The 21,318-nt window shown below is 35.9% G+C and overlaps 1 protein-coding gene across 8 annotated transcripts in view; it reads left to right on the top strand.

The window, feature by feature from the left end:
• LOC126856367 (aryl hydrocarbon receptor nuclear translocator homolog) overlaps nt 1–21,318 on the top strand; it is a 35,735-nt gene that overhangs the window by 2,103 nt on the left and 12,314 nt on the right. For 3 of the 8 annotated variants that reach the window (XM_050604809.1, XM_050604813.1, XM_050604808.1), the window contains exons 1-2: nt 845–4,078; nt 15,455–15,535. In XM_050604809.1, coding sequence (XP_050460766.1) covers nt 3,834–4,078; nt 15,455–15,535 — 326 coding nt within the window. In that variant the 5' untranslated portion in view covers nt 845–3,833. Of the gene's footprint in view, nt 1–843; nt 4,079–15,454; nt 15,536–21,318 lie in introns of those variants that run through there. The other 5 variants (XM_050604811.1, XM_050604810.1, XM_050604815.1 and 2 more) reach the window with 3 other exon arrangements.

The raw sequence follows: 21,318 nt of genomic DNA, 5'->3' as shown, positions 1-21,318 counted from the left end.
ACCCCCTTTATAGCGTGAAAATTTCCGATTTATCGGACCCAGCCGGCACGATTCTTTCAGCGCGATAACAACTCTGCATTCTATTATCACTTATACATATTTATTTCTTAATATACATTAATTTTTCTTCATTTTATTGTATCACCTTTAATTGCATATACTTAAAAGCTTTCTAAGAGTTTATAAATAAAGTAGAAATTTAGAAATAATTAAAGAATAATATATTATTGTAGACCGTGTAAATGTGTTAAAAAAAAATTTTTTTTTAAATGCGATATGAAAAAAAAACAAATATAGACGCTCATAACTGGTTTTCCTGCATTGAATTTAGAGCGCAGTCATTTGGAATATTAAGAACTGATTTTGGTTCTCAATTTTGTTCACCTATTCATAAAGAGACCAGCGTGAAGCATTCGAATGAAAAATTGCCTTGTACTATATATTATTTTAATACATATTAATTTCATATAGATATAGAATATGAAATTAGAAGATTTTTCATTTATAAGGCAAAATCTATTTTTCTAAAAAAAAAAATTCAAAATTTTTAAAAGAGAGAGAGAGAGAAGAATGAAGTCTGGAAAACAGAATTTTCCCTTGAATCGTAATAAAAAAGGAAATCCCTCAAAAACCAGAGGGTTCTCCGTCTCCGATCTTGTCCCACCGTCGCGAGCGAGCGAGCGAGCGAGCGGTGCAATGCATCCCGGTTAAAAGTCGTGCCTCGCAACGGTGGCTGTCCCGGGCTCTCTGGTGGGAGAAGTGATAGTCCTCACCGGGGTATACCGCAGCAGCACATTATGCGGCTATGGTGGAATCAGTCACTGGCGAGTTGTGGGTGGTGGCTAGTCGGCGACCCATCCATCCATCCGTCCGTCCGTCCGTCCGTCCGTCCGTCCATCCATCCATCCATCCCGTCCGTCCACACGTTCATACGTACGTCCGTGAAACGTGCTTCCGCGTCAATCCGCGTCGCCAGTGTCGACAATCTTCATCGATTGTGATCGAGACCGCGCCGCCGACGATCACGCGTCATTATCCGCGAGTACGCCGCGACGAGGATTTTGGCGCCGAAAAAGTTGGACGTCCGGACTGCTTCCACAACGCATATGTCGTCGAGTGATTTCTCGTTCTCAGTGAATTAAACACATTGACGATTTTCGAGGATAACAATCAAATAGTCGGAGAATTTTAATAAATTTTAATAGCTGAAGAAACTCGAAGTCGATTCTCTTAAACGAATATCGATATGTTTATTATTTTGATATCGGAAACTGAATCTGTGGAGCTTGTCGCGCTAAAAAAATATAAAAATTGTTATCGAATAATTTGATTTTTATATCAGACATTTTTTATGATTTTTAAAAAACGGAGAGCTTCAATTATATATACATATATATCATCATAGTGAAGATCTTAGTAGCTGTTTTCTAAGGAAAAATTAGTTTTCGTGGATTTTGTCATCGGACATTGAACTTTAGACCAAGAACAAAGACACGTGTTCCTAGTGTGACTTTATTATAAGATATTTTCAGTGAGAAGAACTCTTTCCTCGCGGTAATATCGCGCTGGCGAATATTGCGGCGCGGTTTTGCACGCGGGACCTCAACATATCCGTGATTTGCGTGCGTTTCTCGTTACGCGAGCTCAGCCGAGATTGATTTAGAACGAACGACGAGTTCATTTCACGGTGGAAGAAACGTAACGCGAACTTTCAAAGTCGACTGCGTAAAAACTAGACGTTTCGAATTATCGTTCTTATCGATAGTCATGTGATTTTCAATGTGACAAAGATTCGTGCGATTGGTATTCTTCTGATTGATAATCAACTTTATTCTAAAAGGCGCAAAATATGACGATTTTAGAGGAAACGAAGCAGATTAATAAAATATTTCCGAATAGAAACTCGCAGACGAATCCTATAAAATTACAGGACTTGAAGACTTGAAGATATTTCCTCGATTACACAAAAGATTATCTTGTAATTTGTTTGAAAATAGTGTAATTCGCTTCATTTAATACCCTCGATCAACCGACATCGAAGCGAGTTTTTCAGGATATAAGTGATCGCGCGACGCTTCAGCGATGGCCGTCGCTTTGATGAAACGAAGCGAAGAAAAGATTAGCGCGATTTTCCTGTTAATTATGCGCGATAGTGCGATAAAAGGAGCGTGCAAAATTCGGCGTGATTGCGACGGCGATCCGACGAGGATCTCGTGACATTTTCGCGAAGACTCATAAGCCGAAACTAATACCGCGGTCTAGAAGAACGCGGGAAAGAAAAGCGAACGATAGTTATTAATAGAACGTTAATATGCTCTTGCTGGGAAACGAATAGAATAGAGTTTTGCCTCTCGTGAAAGTGGCCGATCCGATGCTTTCCAAAATCGAAATCGGAGGCGCACTTCCGTAACACATTTAGATTCTCCGTGCTTTCTTTCTCGGTCGATTAATCGAGCCATCAGAGACTAGCAGAAGACGACAGAAAAGTTTCCATAAGTCAAGTGAAATAATTGAAACGTAACAGAGATATAAAATTGAATTTTATGCGTATATCAGGAAGAGGGACATATCGGAAAGCTCGAGATAAAGACAATTCCGGGAAATATAGGACAATTTCAGATAAAGCATTTTCGCTTATCTATATTTTTGTTGAAAACTTGATATTATTTTGGAATCAGGCATGCGCAGTGCGAACGATTAAATTTTAATAGAGAATTCCACTCAAGTACAAAAAGTTTATTATACATTATCAGTAAGACAGAACGCAACGAACATCTCTCGCATCAGTTATCGTGTTAATAAACGAATTCTCGAAGAGCGCACATAAACGGATAACTGTTGATTGAAATATAAATTATTAAGATATATTTCGCTCTTTTTTGAGATTGGTGAAGTACACGAGCGTACGTGAGTAGAATTCAGATACAGAAAGGCCTTCGAAACTCTGAAGAATCCCCAAGTAACGTTGAAGAGGGAAACGCAAAGTACAAAATCCCGCTCTTCGTAGACCGCTTGGTAGATCTACATCTTGCTCCAGGTAACGAGATGACAAGATAATTCGGTGGAAGGCGAACGCAACATAGACGAAGTTTCTATATCAGGAATCTTGAAACATCCGAACTATTAAACCATCAAGACTTTCTTTTTTATTTCACTAAAAACCGAAGTATAAAATGACGGGTTGCGCTAAAGGAATGTGGATAAAAATCGCGTTTTATCGTGAATCTCTTCACGCTTCAATCAGGATTAGAAGAGATCGACGCGTGTCTATAGCTTGTGTTTTCTTACTTTGAAGATTTTAACGAATTACTAGTAAGAAAAAAAATGTCTAGATATAAATTCTTGTATGAACGAAAAAGGCAAAACAAATAAAGTTTGTTGATATTTAAAGCGAATTATAACAAAGTATCATTGGAAGTACAAAAGTGTATCGGTACACAATCGGGATCTAGACACAATAAGACGACGAGATATTTTAAGAGTAACCGATTAACACTTGGATGCAAACGTGCAAGTTATTCTATGAAGAATTATAAGAGTGCATCAGGATTATCTCGGAGCAACAAGACAACGAGTAAAGCATCGGTAATTTAAGAGAGCAACTCGATAAGGATAAACAAGAGTGTGCAGCGATACGTTCGTTAAACTACGATAGTGTATCAACGATTAATCTCGGATATGACGAGTTAGCTTCTTGGTGACTCAACGGTGACTTCTCAAAAAAGTGTGATACGTTTATCGATATAATCAAGTGGTTGGACCGGAATATATACACACACACACACACACACACATACATCATCATCAAAATAGAGTATCCCGGTAGCAGCGGCATGTACGGGGGCGGGTCGGCGGGAAGCGCGGGCTACGGGGTCGGTTTGGGCCCGGGACCGGGCCCCTCGCACTACGCGGCTCCCTCCGCTACGGTGGGTTATCAATTGGGCCCGCCACCTCCGCCACCGCCACCCCCGTCCGCCTGCCCCGCCGCCGGAAGTCAACTTCTGTCTTACGGGTCCGACTTATCGCCTCATCACATCCAGCAGGCCCACACGGAGACCCAGCAATCGAAAAGACGGAGGTAAAAAGCTACATCCACCGTTGCTTCGTCTGCTTTATCTTTCTCTCTCTCTCTCCTTTTTTTGGTTTATCGCATTTCGATATGCATAATAAATAGAATATTTTCTTGAAAATTTGCATACTTGATCGATTTATTAAATACGCATTTAAATCGAATTTTTTTTTGTGAATTCTACGAACACATTTCATAAATAAATATAAAAATATTTTTCACGGCTGTTATCGACTTGATAGTTTCCATAATGTTTATTCCTATCGCATTTTTGCGATGAAACTTTTTGCCTAATCACAGATTCTAAAGCGTATAAATTCGCCTTAATCATGCGTCTTCAATTAGCACTCGCCACATCGCAATTAATTAGTTGACGAGTCATTCTGACGAGGCCCCGACATTTCGCAGAATGCGCTTGTATTATGCGAAAGAAAAAAAAAAAGAGAGCCACCTTTGAATCGAGGTAGCTCGACTATCGACGGGCTTTGACATAAAAATGCATCATAAAAGCGATCTAATGTATCACGTACGAAGAAATATTTATCGCAACGGATGGTTCAAATATTTTAAAACAAAATGATCGAGTATGTCCTCGAAGAAAATATTACCTATTAACACATTAAAGTTTAATACATGATTTGAATGAAATTAAGATTTTAAAATATTAATGACCACAAAAAGTTGAGTAAACTGATTTGAATGAGAAAAATTTCACTCTTTAAAAAACCGTTAGTTATAATATTAATTAGAAATATTTATCGTGTAAATTATATCTCTTACACAATTAAAAAAGATAAAATTTACCAAAAGGAGATTTAAATCTGTTTTATGATGCGACAGAAATATTAAAAAATGCAAGTATAGTTTTACATCAGGTAATTTTATTCCATGCCGTCATCATCGCGTATTATTGTTGGTCTTTATACGGAATGTTATTGCAGAATCAGCAGATTTTCATCCGCATCAGCATGTCAACCGACAGCTCGCGTAACGATCATGATTTTATTTTTCGCTGTACTAAATTGGCCAAATATTTCAATGGAAATTAAGTAGAAAATTCGATATATATATATATATATATAATAATTTTACATTAGACGCAAATGCGTAATACAATTATTAAGAATTTTGCAAGAATATTTCTCATTTTTAAAAAAGACTTTATTTTTTACTTCTCTTTATCGCTTTTGAATTAATTTCGATTAATTACTAATTTTTTAATTTTAAATCATTCGATCATTTATTTCTCCACATTCTCGACGCAAGTATTTCATTTTCAAACAAGACGCATCCGCGCTTCGGTATTTCTGCGATCGGATAAAAAAGTCGATCCATCGAAAATAACTGCCAGTGCTCCATTCGGGAGGACGAGCAAGCGAACGCGAAGGGAAACGTCCCTCTTTTCTTCTGCTCTTCTGGCCATTATATCTTCGTCTCACTTTCGTCGAATCCGACGCAGTCACGCTCCATTGATCCCAGGCTTCGTCTTTTAGCGGTCGGGCGCGTACGCGTGTCACGACATTCCTACCATTCCCGCTGGCAGCTTTGGGGCGCGTTGCTGCTCGATTAGTTCGATCGCAAGACACCGATTTGCACGGAGTCGAGGATCCGTTTTGCACGAATGTTTGCTCACTTGTTGCTCTCCTTCCGGAGAGAATATGCGGCGAAAACGAGAATTTTCAATGGGGTCACGCTCGCGTGTAGCGGAGACTTCATGTGTCTTGGCAATAACTTGATCCGAATTATTTTATTAAATATTGAATCAGCGTTTTGAATTTTTGTTAAAGAGACGACACAGGAATTTCATACGGAAAGGAAACGCAAGAGTAAATGTTTTGGCAAACTCTCTTATATATACAGTCCTCGATTTAGGTTTAAAAGCACAAACGTGTTCAAATATCAAATGTAATATCTCGAAGAATATATATTCAAACGAAGATTATATATAATTAAAGGAAACATATATATATATATATATATATATATATATATATATATATATATATATATATATACGGAAATATTTTTTTATACAATTTATTTATATACATTTATTTTTAATAAGATAAGCGTGATAATATTCTTTTTTTAATCGTATTTATCAATCGTATTTTTTCTCCGGATGTTAGAAAATATTTTATGATAAAATAACGCGATACGGATCGAGATGCATCTTACTTTCTTAATGCAAACTGTATTTTTAAACGAGCCGCCGCCGTTCCTTTTTTTCTATGTATTTCGCACGTAAATGATTGACACGTGTGTATATCATGTATAAAAAAACTTTTCGCGCGCGGCCTTGAACGGTGCGATACTTGGGTACAGTCATCGAAACAACGATAACAATAATCTCTCGAAACCATAACGAAACTCGTGGCAAGCCGATATTACGAGAAGGATACACATAATTATAGTCCTAGGCACGTGCGCCGCGATAAGCCCAAGAGATATCTAAAAATATATATTAACAAAAATGTCATCGAGCGATAGATGCGGATTTTATCGACAATTGCGATGGCAGTTTTGCGCCGTGATTATTTGATAAATTATATTACAAAGACATGAAACGCGGGATTATTAACGAGATTAACAATGTAATCTATATTAAATGTCAAATCATATATATATATATTTTGCCAGAAGATAGTTTGCCGGGAATTTTTTTTCCCGATGCAAATACAATCCAAGCAACATTCACATAATTGGAACGTATATTAAAATGATAACTGTGTGCAATTAATATTAAATAGCAAGAGAGGGAACCATGCATTTGATACGTACATCGTTGCACGCACGCAATAGAAAATAACTTACGGTGATTTCGCATGGGCGATTTCGAATCTCGAAATCATGAAGATAAGAGTTCAGCCTTTCATGAAAATATAATTAAAAAATACATAATAAAAGCCAATTTATAAACAATTATTAAAGTAAATTTTTTATTTTTCAAGGACTCTCTCTCGATTAAAATAATAAAAGCATCTTTTGTAAACATAATTGTGTATATGTATGTATGTGAGAACATTTCTCTCGCCGTTATTATATTCTCGAGAGAAGAAAAAAGACTTGGAACGATGAAAATTCTCGATGAAATAATCTGTAATGAATATAATTAAAAACCGGAAAATCTCTCGATCGAGAGTGTTGCTGTTGCAAAAACAAAACAGATCTGCGCGATAAACTGTCTTATTTCCTTAAGCGCTAATGAGGTATTACGCAGTGCTGCGATGCATTCGATTCGCTCGTCCTCGTGCGGACACAAGGTGCGACGCACCGTTCGCCACGAGGCAAACAAACTGCGTCGATTGTAGAAGCGCGCGAACTAATGCCAAGAGCTTAGCGCTACGCGTGCGGACAGTGCATACACGTGCGCGAGTGCAACACGCGGCAAAACCCACTCGTTGCGGAATTCGTCACGTAGCGGAGATTTGCGGCAGGTCCGATCCGACGCAAATCCACGTGACCGATTACCAAATCATTACGTTACGCAATAACGTCGTCCCTCGAATTTTCTGACAGATTTGACGAGCGAGCGGATTTCGCCACGCGTTGTGCGCAGACACATGTTAAATTCCTCTTACCTGTAGATATATTGTAGGCTAAGATTTGGGAAAAGAAAATCTCCGTCAAGTATCTGAAAAAGACTGAAAATGTTTTTTATTAATGAGAGAAAGCTTGGATCTCATATACATATATATATATATATATGAGATTATCGCAAAAGGATGTAATTTATCAGCAATCAATTAATCATTTTGTGAATTTCTATTCTTTTTAAAATTTTTTTCTTCTTTTTTTGATAGACATATATTATAAATATTAAAAACTTGCGATGCACGAAGATTCGAAATATTATTTGAAATAAAATCTAATATATATTTTATTATTTTTTCGTATTATTTTCTTCCATATTTTAAAATTTGTATGTTATTTGTTATAATCAATCTTTATAAATAATTACTAGGAATATACTAAAAATTAAATATAACGTGAAGAAATATACTTTATTATAATCGTAAATAAAAACTCTGAAATTCTTAATTAAAAAAATTAAAAAGATTATGCGATGTCCATATTCAATTCTCAATCGATAAAAATCTAATATATCGGAATTAGAACGATTTCGGATATGAATACTGATATCACTGTGTGACTGAGAGAATAAATAAACAACGAACAAATTGCTCTTCCACTCTCGCCGTGATTATCGACATCATATTCCTTCTCATGCGCACACGATACTTTTCCGCATAGCACGCTTCTGCCACAACAGGCAGAAGTCGTTGAACCGGATGGCTTGACGCCGAGGAAAGTGTGTTTCGAGATTGAAGCGCGTATTATTTTCATTCATAATTAAGGCCCTGTTAGTAACGCTCCGTACGCGCATAGCGGCCTGCAATGCATATTTATGTCATACACGATCGACATGCATCTGCACGCCGTTCACCGCGCGCGTATAAGGCAACTGTTGAATGACTCTCTTCGCAAAAAAAAAAAATATACTATTAACAATCAATCGGAATTGTTGATTCTGAGATAATTGCGATAGGAATTAATCTATCATTAATCAATTAATCATTTTGTGAAGCTCTATTCTTTTTTTTCTTTTTTTGATAGACATATATTATAAATATAAAACTTACGATGCAAGAAGATTCGAAACATTATTTAAAACAAAATCTGATATATATTTTATTATTTTTTTATATTTTCTTCGATATTTTAAAATTCGTATATTATTTGTTATAATCAATCTTTATAAATAATTATTAGGAATATATAAAAATTAAATGTAACGTGAAAAAAATTATCTCGGAAAAATCCAGGTTAGAAGAAAAGCGAATATTATAGTTGTTCATTGCAGCCTGTTGTACGCACAGAAGTCATCAAACGGCGTGCGCAATTAAGTCGATTTCTCGTTTCCTCTTCCTTGTGCGTCGATTCGCGTGACTTTCCGCTCCAGGCGAACTAGCCTGTCCCAGACAATAAGGATTTTCTCAGGCGTGAAAACGGTCGAGTTTCTGATCCGTTCTGACGTGCCGCGGGGCAAAATCGAGCGATCTCAATATTTGTCGCGCGATGAGAAAAAAACAGGAGCTCTTTCTGCGCGTAAAAATTAAAGATTTATGTTTGCGATTTAAATATATTTACTCAATTTAAAGAAATTTAATATATGTGATGAATTTATATTTAGATATTATTATAAGTATTAAAAATACGATGATATCGAAGGTGATATCAAGGATCAATAGGATCAAGATTAACATTGGAGATTTCTAGTCTATGACATCAATCTAAGGCAGCGAGAGACTCAAGATGTGTGGTACCAATAATCTATGATCTATCTGTAGTTTCGTGATATATATCGCGAATTTATAATAATATCAGGGTACGTCAAAGACTTACAGAAATGGAAATCTATCATGTCGAGGATATATCGAATCGAGAATATATGATATTCCTTGCATCACAATGAAGTCAAGGCTGTAGATATCGATCATAATCTCTCAAGAATGTACGTCGACAGAATTTTATTTTATTTTAGAAGCCAAGCATGTAACAAAAAAAAATCTTGAGGAATTATTTAATAAACGAGAGATTCAAAGCTAAAAATATCAAGTTAATTGATATAAATCTAATGAATTATTAAAAAATTTGAATTTTATTTATCGACCTCTTCATATCGTAAGAGAGTCGCAAGATTTGAAGTAATCGAGTCAATCTAGTCGCGTACATTAGTAATTCGTTGCATGTATTTCCATATACACATACAAATTCTCAACAAGTCCAAAACAATACATTCCCTCTAGATCGAATCGATCACGGCGTGCCTTTAGGCATTCAGATCGCCTCGGCATCGAGTGACGTCCAGCGATGGTGCGTCTCCTCGTAGCGTTGATCTAACGCCTAAGCGGTAGAGTGACGTAATTTTTTTCATTACGAGGACACAGTAATGCCGACGACCAGGCATCGTATTAAGGAGAAAGAGCGTAGCCATTGGCGGGCCTCACCACACTATCGCCGCAAAGAGGGGCGGTCCATCGTTCTTCAAGTCCGCGACTCTTATCCGTTCTCCAGCGACCTTATTGGTCACCACCTCCTCGATCGTTCCTGTCGACCCTCGTAGTTGCCGGTCGCCACGACGATTTTCCACGGCTTGCAATCGATCGGGATGCCCGCGTCGCGCCATCGAGATTTTTCGCCCTTCTTCCCTTTCCCTTACCTTCCTCTTCCGCTTCTTTGCTCGCCGGAAATGTTTAGAAATTCTTCTCCCATTTCGATTAAGCACTTGACAGTTGAATAAACAAGAATAGTTTAATTATTCTTTATAAAATTGTCATATGTATATGGCCTAAATCGGAGAAGAACTTTTAATCATTTTGTAGCGGATAAATTTGTTTTCTATTTCCATTAATATTTTTGAGTTTAGATCGTACTAAATTAAGAAGAATAAAATGCGAGTAAGAATTAAGAATATATTTATAAATTAATTACTTTTGAAATGAAAAATATATGAATTTTAAAAATAGATTTATATTGATCTTTCATTCAATGCGATATCTCTCTCTAATTAATATCAAATATATTATTTTATATATGAACATATTTTATATTTTATACTGCATATGAAATAAAGTACATTTTGTTTTTTCTCTCTCTCTCTCTTTTAATTCTGTAAGTCTAATGTTGTGCAAGAAAAATAGTTGTAAAGCGTGGATCTTAAGAAACAGCGAACATAAATGTAAGAAGTCGGAAGAGGGTTGGTTAAAAAGAGATACAGAAGGGAAAGGGAGGAGGTCAAGTCGTGACTCTGGCGCCGTACGGAAAAATGCAAAAAGACGCCACCGTAAAGTGGACAGCGTGCCACGTCACACGAACTTCTCTTCTTTTTCTTCTTCGCAGGGATATCGCGTTTCTTTTTCCTCTGTCCGGCTCTTTAAATTCTCAAAAGGATGCATGAGCGATGACAGGACCCTCAGGAGCACGTGCATCTTCATAATGACTGAAGTCCATCAATTTTTATTTTGCATGATGAAATATTTATGAATGAATGCGTATATCTTTATTTCGTCATATTATTGATAATTTAAATATTTAAATCAATTTTGTTTTTGGTTAAAAGAATTAAAATATAAATAATTTTTCGTAATTATAATGATTTAATAAAAATTTGGCAAATGTTTTTTTAGCACAATTATTTAAAAAATATTGATTTAATGATATAGTGCTATTAATTTATACAATAATTTTTTTCTCATGCTACAGTTTTCTTCATAAAATTTCTTTGGGAGATTGGGAAACTTATTATATTTAAACAAATATAATTCTCCATTTAATCAATCTTATTTCTATTATTTATTAAATGCTTCATACAAAAGCTATTATTATAGAATTATTTTAAATCATTAGATATCCTTTTATTATCTTACTGCTATTATTAACAAATAATTATATTCAACCACGTACGTAATCACATAATTTCATATACCCTCGTATCTAAGAATAAGTATTAATCAGAAATTAGAGAAAATAAATACACACACATACACGCAATATTTTGTTACATTCTAATGCGAACTGTTCGAAAGTTCGCGAACAATCGTCTCGCGAAATTATTATCCCATTATATTGATCGGCGATTCGTTATTTTCATAATGCAGCTACGTTAAGAGACACGACACTTTATGACGGTATCTCGATAGCGAAGATAACGATCGCCGCGTACCTACCTACCTACGTATCGGCGCTTTTGTTCCCACGGTTTTCGCGACGTATACAAATTATCGGGCGTTCCGGGGTGCGAAATAGAGCGGAAGGTTGCCCCCTTTCCTTTTATTGCGCTACGAGGCCTAAAATATAATATGCACGGAGAGCAAGTATAAAACAAAGAGAGAATGCATATGTAAACGTACGTCGATCCTTCTTCAATCGACATCGCCGAAATGCTGCCTATGCCTGTCCAAATCGTTCTGTATCAAGGGTCAAACTACCGTAATATCAAAACGATCTCGACATCGCGTATCTTATCTTGGATTTGCGTCCAATTTGGGCCGCATTCCCCAATGAATGCAGATTAATATGTATTATTTTTAAATATCCTTACTAGTTTCCGGGAACTTGTTGAAAAATTTAGTTGTAATTAATAAAAAAAGAGATGACGGTTAAAAATTGGATTACTTGTCTTGTTAAAAATTGTTTCAACAAAGTAATTTAATTGAACATATCATTTACATATTTCATTTTGCCTCTTCATTATTTTTATCAAGCAAAAAGTATTTCTGTACTAATATATATTCCTATTGCATCTGCATATCTGACGAAATGTTTTGCTCTTCTAAAATTAATTGCGCAAATGTTTCGCTATTAGTAATTTTTTCAGTTAGAAAAAAATGTAGAATATTGAAATTGCTAGAAAATGTTTCTCGTTGATCTTTATAATCGGGGAAAGTAATCAGTGAAATTTTCTTATTTGATGATCAATATCTTATATTATACTTGTTTAAATAATTTTTGAAAAATAATCCGAGGACTGAGCCTGGAATTTTTGAATTCGTGATAAATGTCTATTAATATCGAACGATGTGTAATGGAATATGTTGAATGTGACATTTAATTATAAATTAACACTTGCATTTATACTCTTTGGACAGGTATATACGTCAAATATCTATATATTATATACTTAATATCTGACAATTTATCGACTGCAAGACGTGATTGTACTTTTACAAAGGTTAAATAGAGAGCTGACGTATTTGATTATAATTAAGATAACAAATTCATTTTTTCGCGAAAGTATATTTTCTCAAAATTTTTAGGCATCTTTTTCGAAATTTGTAATTATCGCAGATATTGATTAGGTATTAAAAGACTGTGCTTTTCATTCGCATTAATCTCGAAGCGAATAGAGCCACTGCGCGAGGTTTTCTATTTGCGAAACGCCTATTAAGTCGATGTAATACCGCGCTGAGCATCATTATGCGCTTCATACATCTCCCTGTCACACATTTATCTCTCTCTCGCCTTCGGCTGCCTTTTTCCCCATAATTTTCACTTATCGTTGGTTTACCTCGACAATGTACTACCTCGAACACTTTCCTCGATCCAAAAAGACAAATATTAGAATATATATATCTTCATTCTTTTCCCTTTATGTATCCGTGCAATACACGTCAAGAATTTTAGTGAATGGATCAAATTAAATTATGGATTTAATTAAATTAGCATTCTGTATGTTCTGAACAGTTGATATGTTCCATTTAATAAAGGGAAAATACTAAATACGAATATATTATTAAAATAATAGAATATTAATATATCATAGATATAAAAATTAGAACTATATTCTTTGATCATAGCGAACGAATGTATGGTCAATTTGTACACAACCTTTTTTTTCTTCTTCCAATACCTCAGTATAATCGAGCCCCTTTCCCCGTCCGTTACGAAGATTTCTCGACGTCGTCGACTTCATCGCTTGCAAAGCACGCATACACGTCCGTTAAGTCGACGTAATACCGCGGGGCGCATCATTATGTACTCCATAAGTCTCCGCGGCTGCCCCTCGCCCCCTCCTTCCCTTTCAGATCTTCTCTCTTTCCCTCGTACTCCTCTCGCTCTCTTGCGCTCTTGGGGGAAGAGGAGCAGGAAAAAAGAAAAGAAACACGGAGAATGTGAGGACGAAGGGAGTCCGAGAAGGTTCCCGCGCAGGAAGACGTTGGAGAGGGGGACGAAGGGTAGAAGGGGGCCTCGCTCACCCCTCTCAAGCACGATATTATACCCGGATACAGCTCACTGCTGGACCCTACACCATCCCCACTTCTGGGGATCCTACGGGTTTCGCGAGGGCGAGAGGGCGAAAGGGGGAAGAGAGGCCTGTAATGCCGTCTCTTCGACGCGACGTTCAACCCGGCAAAGCGAGCTTTGCGGAGGGGTACGAGGAGAGCGAGCGGCATAGGGCGAAGCAGGGGGAGGGGAGGGGTGGGGAGGCAAGGGATCCCGGTGAAGTAAGGGGGTTCCGCTTTTTCGCTCAGGGTCAAAATCGTACATCACCCGCGCGAACGCCGTGGAATATAGACTGACGATCGGTCGGATTTCTGAGCGCAAGCCTGCGCTCTCGCAATGAGAGCATAATTTTCTATCGCGCTTAGTAAGAGACGGTATACAAGCTCTTCTACGGTAATGGGGACGATCGGTGACGGATTTACGGTGCTGTACCCCTTCTCTCTCTCTCTCTCTCTCTCTCTCTCTCTCTCTCTCTCTTTCATATATAGTCTTCTTCGTTAGCGGCTCTTAAATGTTCTCGCTTCTCGGGCTCCTGCGGCGAATTCAGCGATCGATATCGACGCGACAATCATATAATTTATTTAAAGATGCAAAATCCGATAAATAATTTTTTAATATATATTTTTATTGTAAAAGTTTTTTATATAATATACATATATAATTAAAAATTAAAAGAGACGTGTCTGATATTTTCCTATTCTCTTATATTGAATTAATTAAAATGTTATTGTTTGAAACAGTGATAAGATTTTACTAAAGATTAGTGAATATTTCATTAATTTTTAGTAAAAATACTCATATTTTGCTCCTTCGTCTTATGTGTTCCACTGATTATGGCAGTCAAATTTCATTTTGCTAAAAAATTTGACACTGCTATTAACTGATTTTTCTCACGTCAATAAAATTTTACTTATAACTGAAATTGCTTATCAATGAGTGATGTTCTGATTGCATTTAAGAAAGTATATGATGTCGTAATATACATATAACAGAGTAATAATCGATTTTACTTTTCTCTTTGTAAAATTATGCTAATCATGAAATGGATTTGAATGGAAAAGTTAGTCACTATCGAAATGAATGGGATGACGATGGGTCATGAATATCTTACGAGAAACTCCTCGTCATTATATCATCAAGAGAGATGGGAAGGGGGGTTGGAAAGCCGACGATGATCCTGTGACGACCAATTTTGGATCGTATGATCACGTTTGGTAATCCGGAAGCGATTACATTTTATATATCGGTGACACAACGCACGCGGAATTTCTCTTTTTTTTTTTTCCGGGTATTGAACTCGTCTATTCATTATTATTTATCTTTAATAGATTACTATAGAATACATTTTTTATTTTATTTAATTATCACGCGATGGCGTTCTATTATTTATATGAAGTTTAAATTAATTTTTTTTTAATTGGAAATTAAATGTAATTTTATGCGTTTAGGTGATAATTAAATAATAGATAAATTTATTAAGCGAATTAATTGACTGCGTCTTTATATAATGACATTAATTATGTCATGATATTCGGCAGATAAAGACCCATGATTGCACGAACTAGTACGATTAAATGTTGTCTTTGATTTATTTTGCAGATCCGACGAGGATGATCCGAGTGGGTGTAAATATAGGAGGCTGGACGACGATAACGTCCAGGATAAGGAGAGATTTGCCAGGTGAGCATCAGGCTTAATTCAATAACATTAAAATTCTTTCAACGTGCCTCTTTCACATTTGACAACCGAACAAACACGTGCCCGTCGTTTGATGTATTTTTTAATATGTTCTGTAATTTCTCCGTACCACTTTCTTTTCCAACAAGTTAAGCCCGATTACAATAGTCCGGAACTTACGAAAGTTATTTTCGATTCGCGTGGACATTTCTCTCTCTCTCTCTCTCTCTCTCTTGATCGTCTCTTTTTCTCTTCGATGTTGTTAATTCGCCTCACGAAACCACGGCCCAATATGTTTCACCGGTACACCCTGTACATACGCCTTCTCCTCAAGTACGAGATGGTTACATACATACCTACATGATACCGGGCAATGTGAGGAGCCGATAGCGGAATGGGAAGCCCTCGAGGCTGCTCCAGCGTGGGAACATAAGGCACTTATACGCGCGGCGAAGTGCGCGCGTCCTTCAAGTCCGTATACAACGAAAGAGACACGGTATATACTTTGATTCCCTTCCGAGATATTTCGGCTGGCGCGGGCATTAAATTCGCCGGACGAAAGCCAGAAAATAATGTACAACGCGTGAGACGCATAACTTAGTATAAAATATGGCCACTCTCCAGAGACGCCACGAATAAACATCTACATTAAAATCCTCGAAAAATCTCCATATTTTTATCCAATAATTATGCGGAATTTGTCAAAAATTGTCAAGTATTTCTTAATTCTTTATCCTCTCTTTCTCTCTCTACGTTTTTTAATATTCATCTTCTTTAACAAATCTTCTACGATAGATTTAATTACCAACAATCATTTAACATTGGAAGTTAAAAAATTAAATTAAAAATATTTTATTTTTTATAAATATTATTTGCGATATTAAAATGCAAATATTACAGTGTATTTATTATATTTCACTAATTAAAAATTAACAGGTCTTACTGTAATATTTATAAAGTTAAGACGAACAATCTCGATCGATTGACTTATCAATAGACAAAAAAAGGGCTCGCAGATTGAGCTTACCGTGTAATGTTGATCGGTCGTGACTCAACCCCCTGCTTTGTGTAACGTGACTGTGTATGGCGTTACGTCTCTATTAAGTAGCGGGCCCATGGTGCTTTCCTACCTGATGTAATCATGGTGTAACGCCGATCATAGGTAACGAAAGACGAGCATGTATGCGATTCTGTGCAATTTCTGCCATGCTTTTGCATTAATTATAAAAATTTTCGCGTTTTATTTTATTATTTATATCACATATTTATAACTTGAACTAAACGAAACAATGAAATAATAGTAAATATTGATTGCGCATAACGTATAAACAATTCGAAAACCATGAATAAGTTCGAAATTTTGAATATAATTTATAAATATAATAAATATAATTTATTTCTTCTTACATTTTATTATTAGAAAGTTTATATTTTTTTTCTTGTAGAAACGCAATTTCTGATGCGCGCTGTTATATGTATTAAAATTTAGCATTTATATTCTTTTTAATATATAAAATATATATTATACTATATCTTTCTATATGTCTAAAACTTCTTGACGTCAAAATGTAATAAAATTATATCTTTCTGTCCATCCATGGGATGTCCTTTAGTGTAGTGTGAGATGCAATCATCGTTTTATTGAACGAGATTAGAATGCCGCATTTCTCTTTCTCTCTCTCTCTCTCTCTCTCTCTCTCTCTCTCTCTCTCTTTTTCTCTATGATTTTTGCGCGCGCAGATATATCTGCGAAATGATACGGAATTGCTCGCGAGCATTTCCTGTGATGGCTATTTATTCGCAGCAGAGGATTAACCAGATATTTCTCACATCTATTTAACTTCGCGCACGTGAGAGAAAATTGCACAACCCAACTGATTTATTTCATATCGTTAATTAATTATTACTTTAATTTTGATGATTAAATATAAAATTAAATAGACGTATCATTTAAAATCTTTGACACATTTCTTTAAAAATCACCACTGGATGGACTTTACAGTTAAAATCATTTACATAAATATCATCTTATTTGAATTCAGAAATTTCTCACTTTAGTCAAGTCGATTATTTTCTCAAAAAGAAAAATGTTACAATTACTTTTTAACGCCGGCCAATCTGATGACTGACTGTCGATCCGCCGTAATAGCAGTAACGATATCTTATCCACGGTCTCTCATCGCGTGCCGCCACGGGTGGATCCGCGGTGGTGGTTCACCTGCAATTCCGTATCCGCACTGTCGTTTCGCAGGTATATACGGTGCCGCGAAAAAATACGCGCGGGCTCTGCGGCAAAGACCGACCGCCAACATTCTGATGTCGCGCGCTCTCTTTCTCTCTTTCTCCCTCTCTTCCTTTTCCTCTCTTTCTCGCCCCCAGTCTCCTCTCTATGGAGAGAACCTCACTTTTAAGTTAATAACGCAATTACTGCCTCTCTCCTGCGCCGCAAGACGCGCAACTCTCATTGCCGCTTGTCCCTCGCTTCTCTTCTTCTTTTTTTCTCCATTTTCTTTCTCGCCTCCCACTTTAGGTTTCCCCAGCCTCTTGCATTTTCTCGACATTAATACAGGCATCGGCACTTTTGGCGTCGCGATAACTGCAAACGATTGTTGTTGTCGCATGCCGCAGGCGGTTAACCGAAGGGAATATTTTCTTCTTCTTTTATCCTCTTCTTTTTACTTTATCGCCCTCTTTATCCCTTTTTCTAGCGGTCTATTATTCGCCAAAGAATTTGAAACATTGGTTATTATCCGTTATTAATATCTTATACACTAATTTCACATATTTTTCACGAAATTTATTAATAATTGAAAATATTTTCTATATATAAATTGAATCTTAAGAAACATTTTTTCCTCTAGTTAAAAAATTTTATTTTTGTAGAAAAGTCCCTAATTTGAATTTTAAATAAACATAAAGTGTTAAATATACATAAAGAACAAATCATTATTTTCTATTTTATAATATTTTGTAGTGACGATGAAAATAATGCTCCGGAAAATTAATGGAGAGCGAATGATCTGTGTATTAGCATTAATTAATCGCGAAAAAATCTGTGAAATCGTGCGGGAACAATTTTCACTTCAATTTTCCGAAATCCGCTACGCGAATCGGCTAACGTTCATGACGAATAATATCGAACGTTGCTTAAATCATTCCCAAACGAAGACGTTATAATTGCACGCGTGAAACGGCAGCGTGACGAGCCATAAATTTCCACGCAACACATTTACTGCCGCGAACGAGTAATCGCAAAAGCGCAACGTTCACCGGACACGTTATAAATGACGACTGTACTCGGATTTATAGCGGCACTGTGTTGACACAATCATTTCCCGACAGCTTATTCGCTCTTATTTCCTTTTTACTTCCTGTTCCAATTGACGTATCATATCATAAAAATTTAGAGAATATTTTTAGCAGCAATATTATATTAATAGTATATTATTAAATTATTTTGTAATAAAATATGAAATAATATTGAAATATTATTATTAAATATTATTTAATTATTTGTATCGAAATATTTATTATAACGATTGAAAGCTATATTTGATTTTTAGAACACATTTTTGTTTATATGTCACAATAATCTATCTATTTTCCTGTAAAATAAAATAAAATAATCCTATTTTCCTTAAACATTCATCAACCATAATTTTCTTTAAACAACACGTGTAATCTCCCTTAGAAATAATCTTTCTTGAAATCATTAAATATTGCAAAGAAATATCAAGAGAGAAAGAGAGGGAGAGAGAGAGAGAAACAAAAACCGGAACTTCTTCCGTAGAATAGTAATCAGACGTAGCAGGCGATCATGATGCCGAGTCTTCGGAGTTGGCAAAAGTTTGCGGATATTACTCGCCGAAGTAACTTGGAGTCACCATAAGGAGGCTCTAAACGATGGAGAGATTATCTTGCACCGAAGTGAAAAGCACGTGCCTTAAACGCCATATAAGGAAAGCCGGCGGTGAGCCTCGCTATAGAGATTGTCGTGCAGATTGCTCTCATAGGCCAATTAATTACAAAGCCTCTCCTCTGGCGTAATAAGCTGCAAAGTGAACGTACGGGAAAATTAACCGGAGGTTACATATTGGGAATCTCTTCAATCCTTGCAACGATAGCTGATTAAAATTTATTTGAAGTTTATTTTTTATATTTATATTTGACGCATAGGGGAAGAAGGGTCATCGAATATCTTAATTTTCGAATTTCGTAACTTGCTACAAAATATAAAAAGAATGAGAATCGTGCAAGGTTGGACAGGATATCAAATTAGAATATAAATTGAAAAGAATAGCAAACAAGACGGAAAGACGAAATAAGGAAGTTATATTATCATTAAAGTTTTTTCTCAATATATATATATATATATATATATATATATATATATATATATATGTATATCGAAAATAACACGATCGTAGTCGGATCATGCATTGCATAAAGCTAGCATCCTTTATCTGTTTCAGTAATCAAAATGATACAAATACATGGTTATCTCTTACGTTTTATTATTCTTATATTCTTTTATTATTATCATATACAAGGACGTAGCGAATGCGTTATTTACTTGCCGATTCTTAATTTCATGCAATCGATACAATTGCGTGTTTTTGCAGGGAGCAAATCATAACAATAAATTGTGCAGTTGAGTAATTTTTGCGGCGATTTGTATACAACTTTGTTTCGTTAAATTCATGCGCACACGAATTTTCAAGAATAATTAAAATGTAATTAAAATGTAATTAAAATGAATTTAAAATACGCGACAGGAAGAAAAGTCATTAGACAATCTTATAAACAGACAGTTAATAAATCGTCTTGTATTATAAAGCTTTATATAATCATGTATAACAACTCGTTATCTAATATCAAAGATAAAGCATGTTGGACGACATCGAAAGTATTCAGAGAGTTATCGGGAACAAATCATCTATCGCAGCGTCCCTAAATGCGGAGCGATTCGATGATAACTCGCTTTCTTCGCAATCTCGCTTCCTTCTTGTACCATCGGGATAATTTTTCTTCTTCGTGAAACTTCGTATGTGTAGCACGTGCATTTCTGAACCAACACTAGATCACCGTGACATAGAAAGCCGTGTACAGGGTGTACAAACGTTACTCAATGTTTTTGATCGACTCTCTAACAACTGGACCAGTGTTCTATAATTTTATGGCTCTTCTTTTTATCGATGATTATAGATACAAAAATTTTAGAATATATATTTAAAAGAAAAAAATTAACAACTTCAAAAATTCAAGATTCAATAAAAATCCAACATTTGAAGGAATCAACGATATGAGTCGAATTTTCGGAACAAAAAATATCCTTTACGAATGCAATTATAATTATTAATCTATGATAATTGATGGCTTAGCAATGTGTGTACGAGTTCCAAACGTTCTGCATTCACTAATAATTTTTATTCTATAAATGTCATTTTTTGTTATTGTTTTTTTATTATTACTTTTTATTGCTGATTAATTAGCAAATAAATCGCGTATATTCACGCGTATTATATTTCGTCTTATCTTATTTTAAGCATTGTATTTTACGCTTGAAACGGAGTCACGGCGGATAAAGGGATCTACTACTATCTCAACCTTCAACTAGTATCCTCTTTTTCAAGTAACGTGACCGGTGTCACGGGGTCAGTGTTGATCTCTGGTCTAGGGGTCAGGGCACTTTTACCGTGTCGTCTACCGCAGCATCCGATGAACTCTCTGTATCAAACAGCATGGTAAATGCGGTATCTCGATTCATAGCGACTCGCCTTCGGTGT

The sequence above is a fragment of the Cataglyphis hispanica genome, chromosome 18 (genome assembly GCF_021464435.1).
Source record: "Cataglyphis hispanica isolate Lineage 1 chromosome 18, ULB_Chis1_1.0, whole genome shotgun sequence".
Lineage (NCBI taxonomy): Eukaryota > Metazoa > Arthropoda > Insecta > Hymenoptera > Formicidae > Cataglyphis > Cataglyphis hispanica.
Note: the sequence above shows the minus strand (reverse complement) of the source record. Positions and strands in the feature narration are given on the sequence as shown.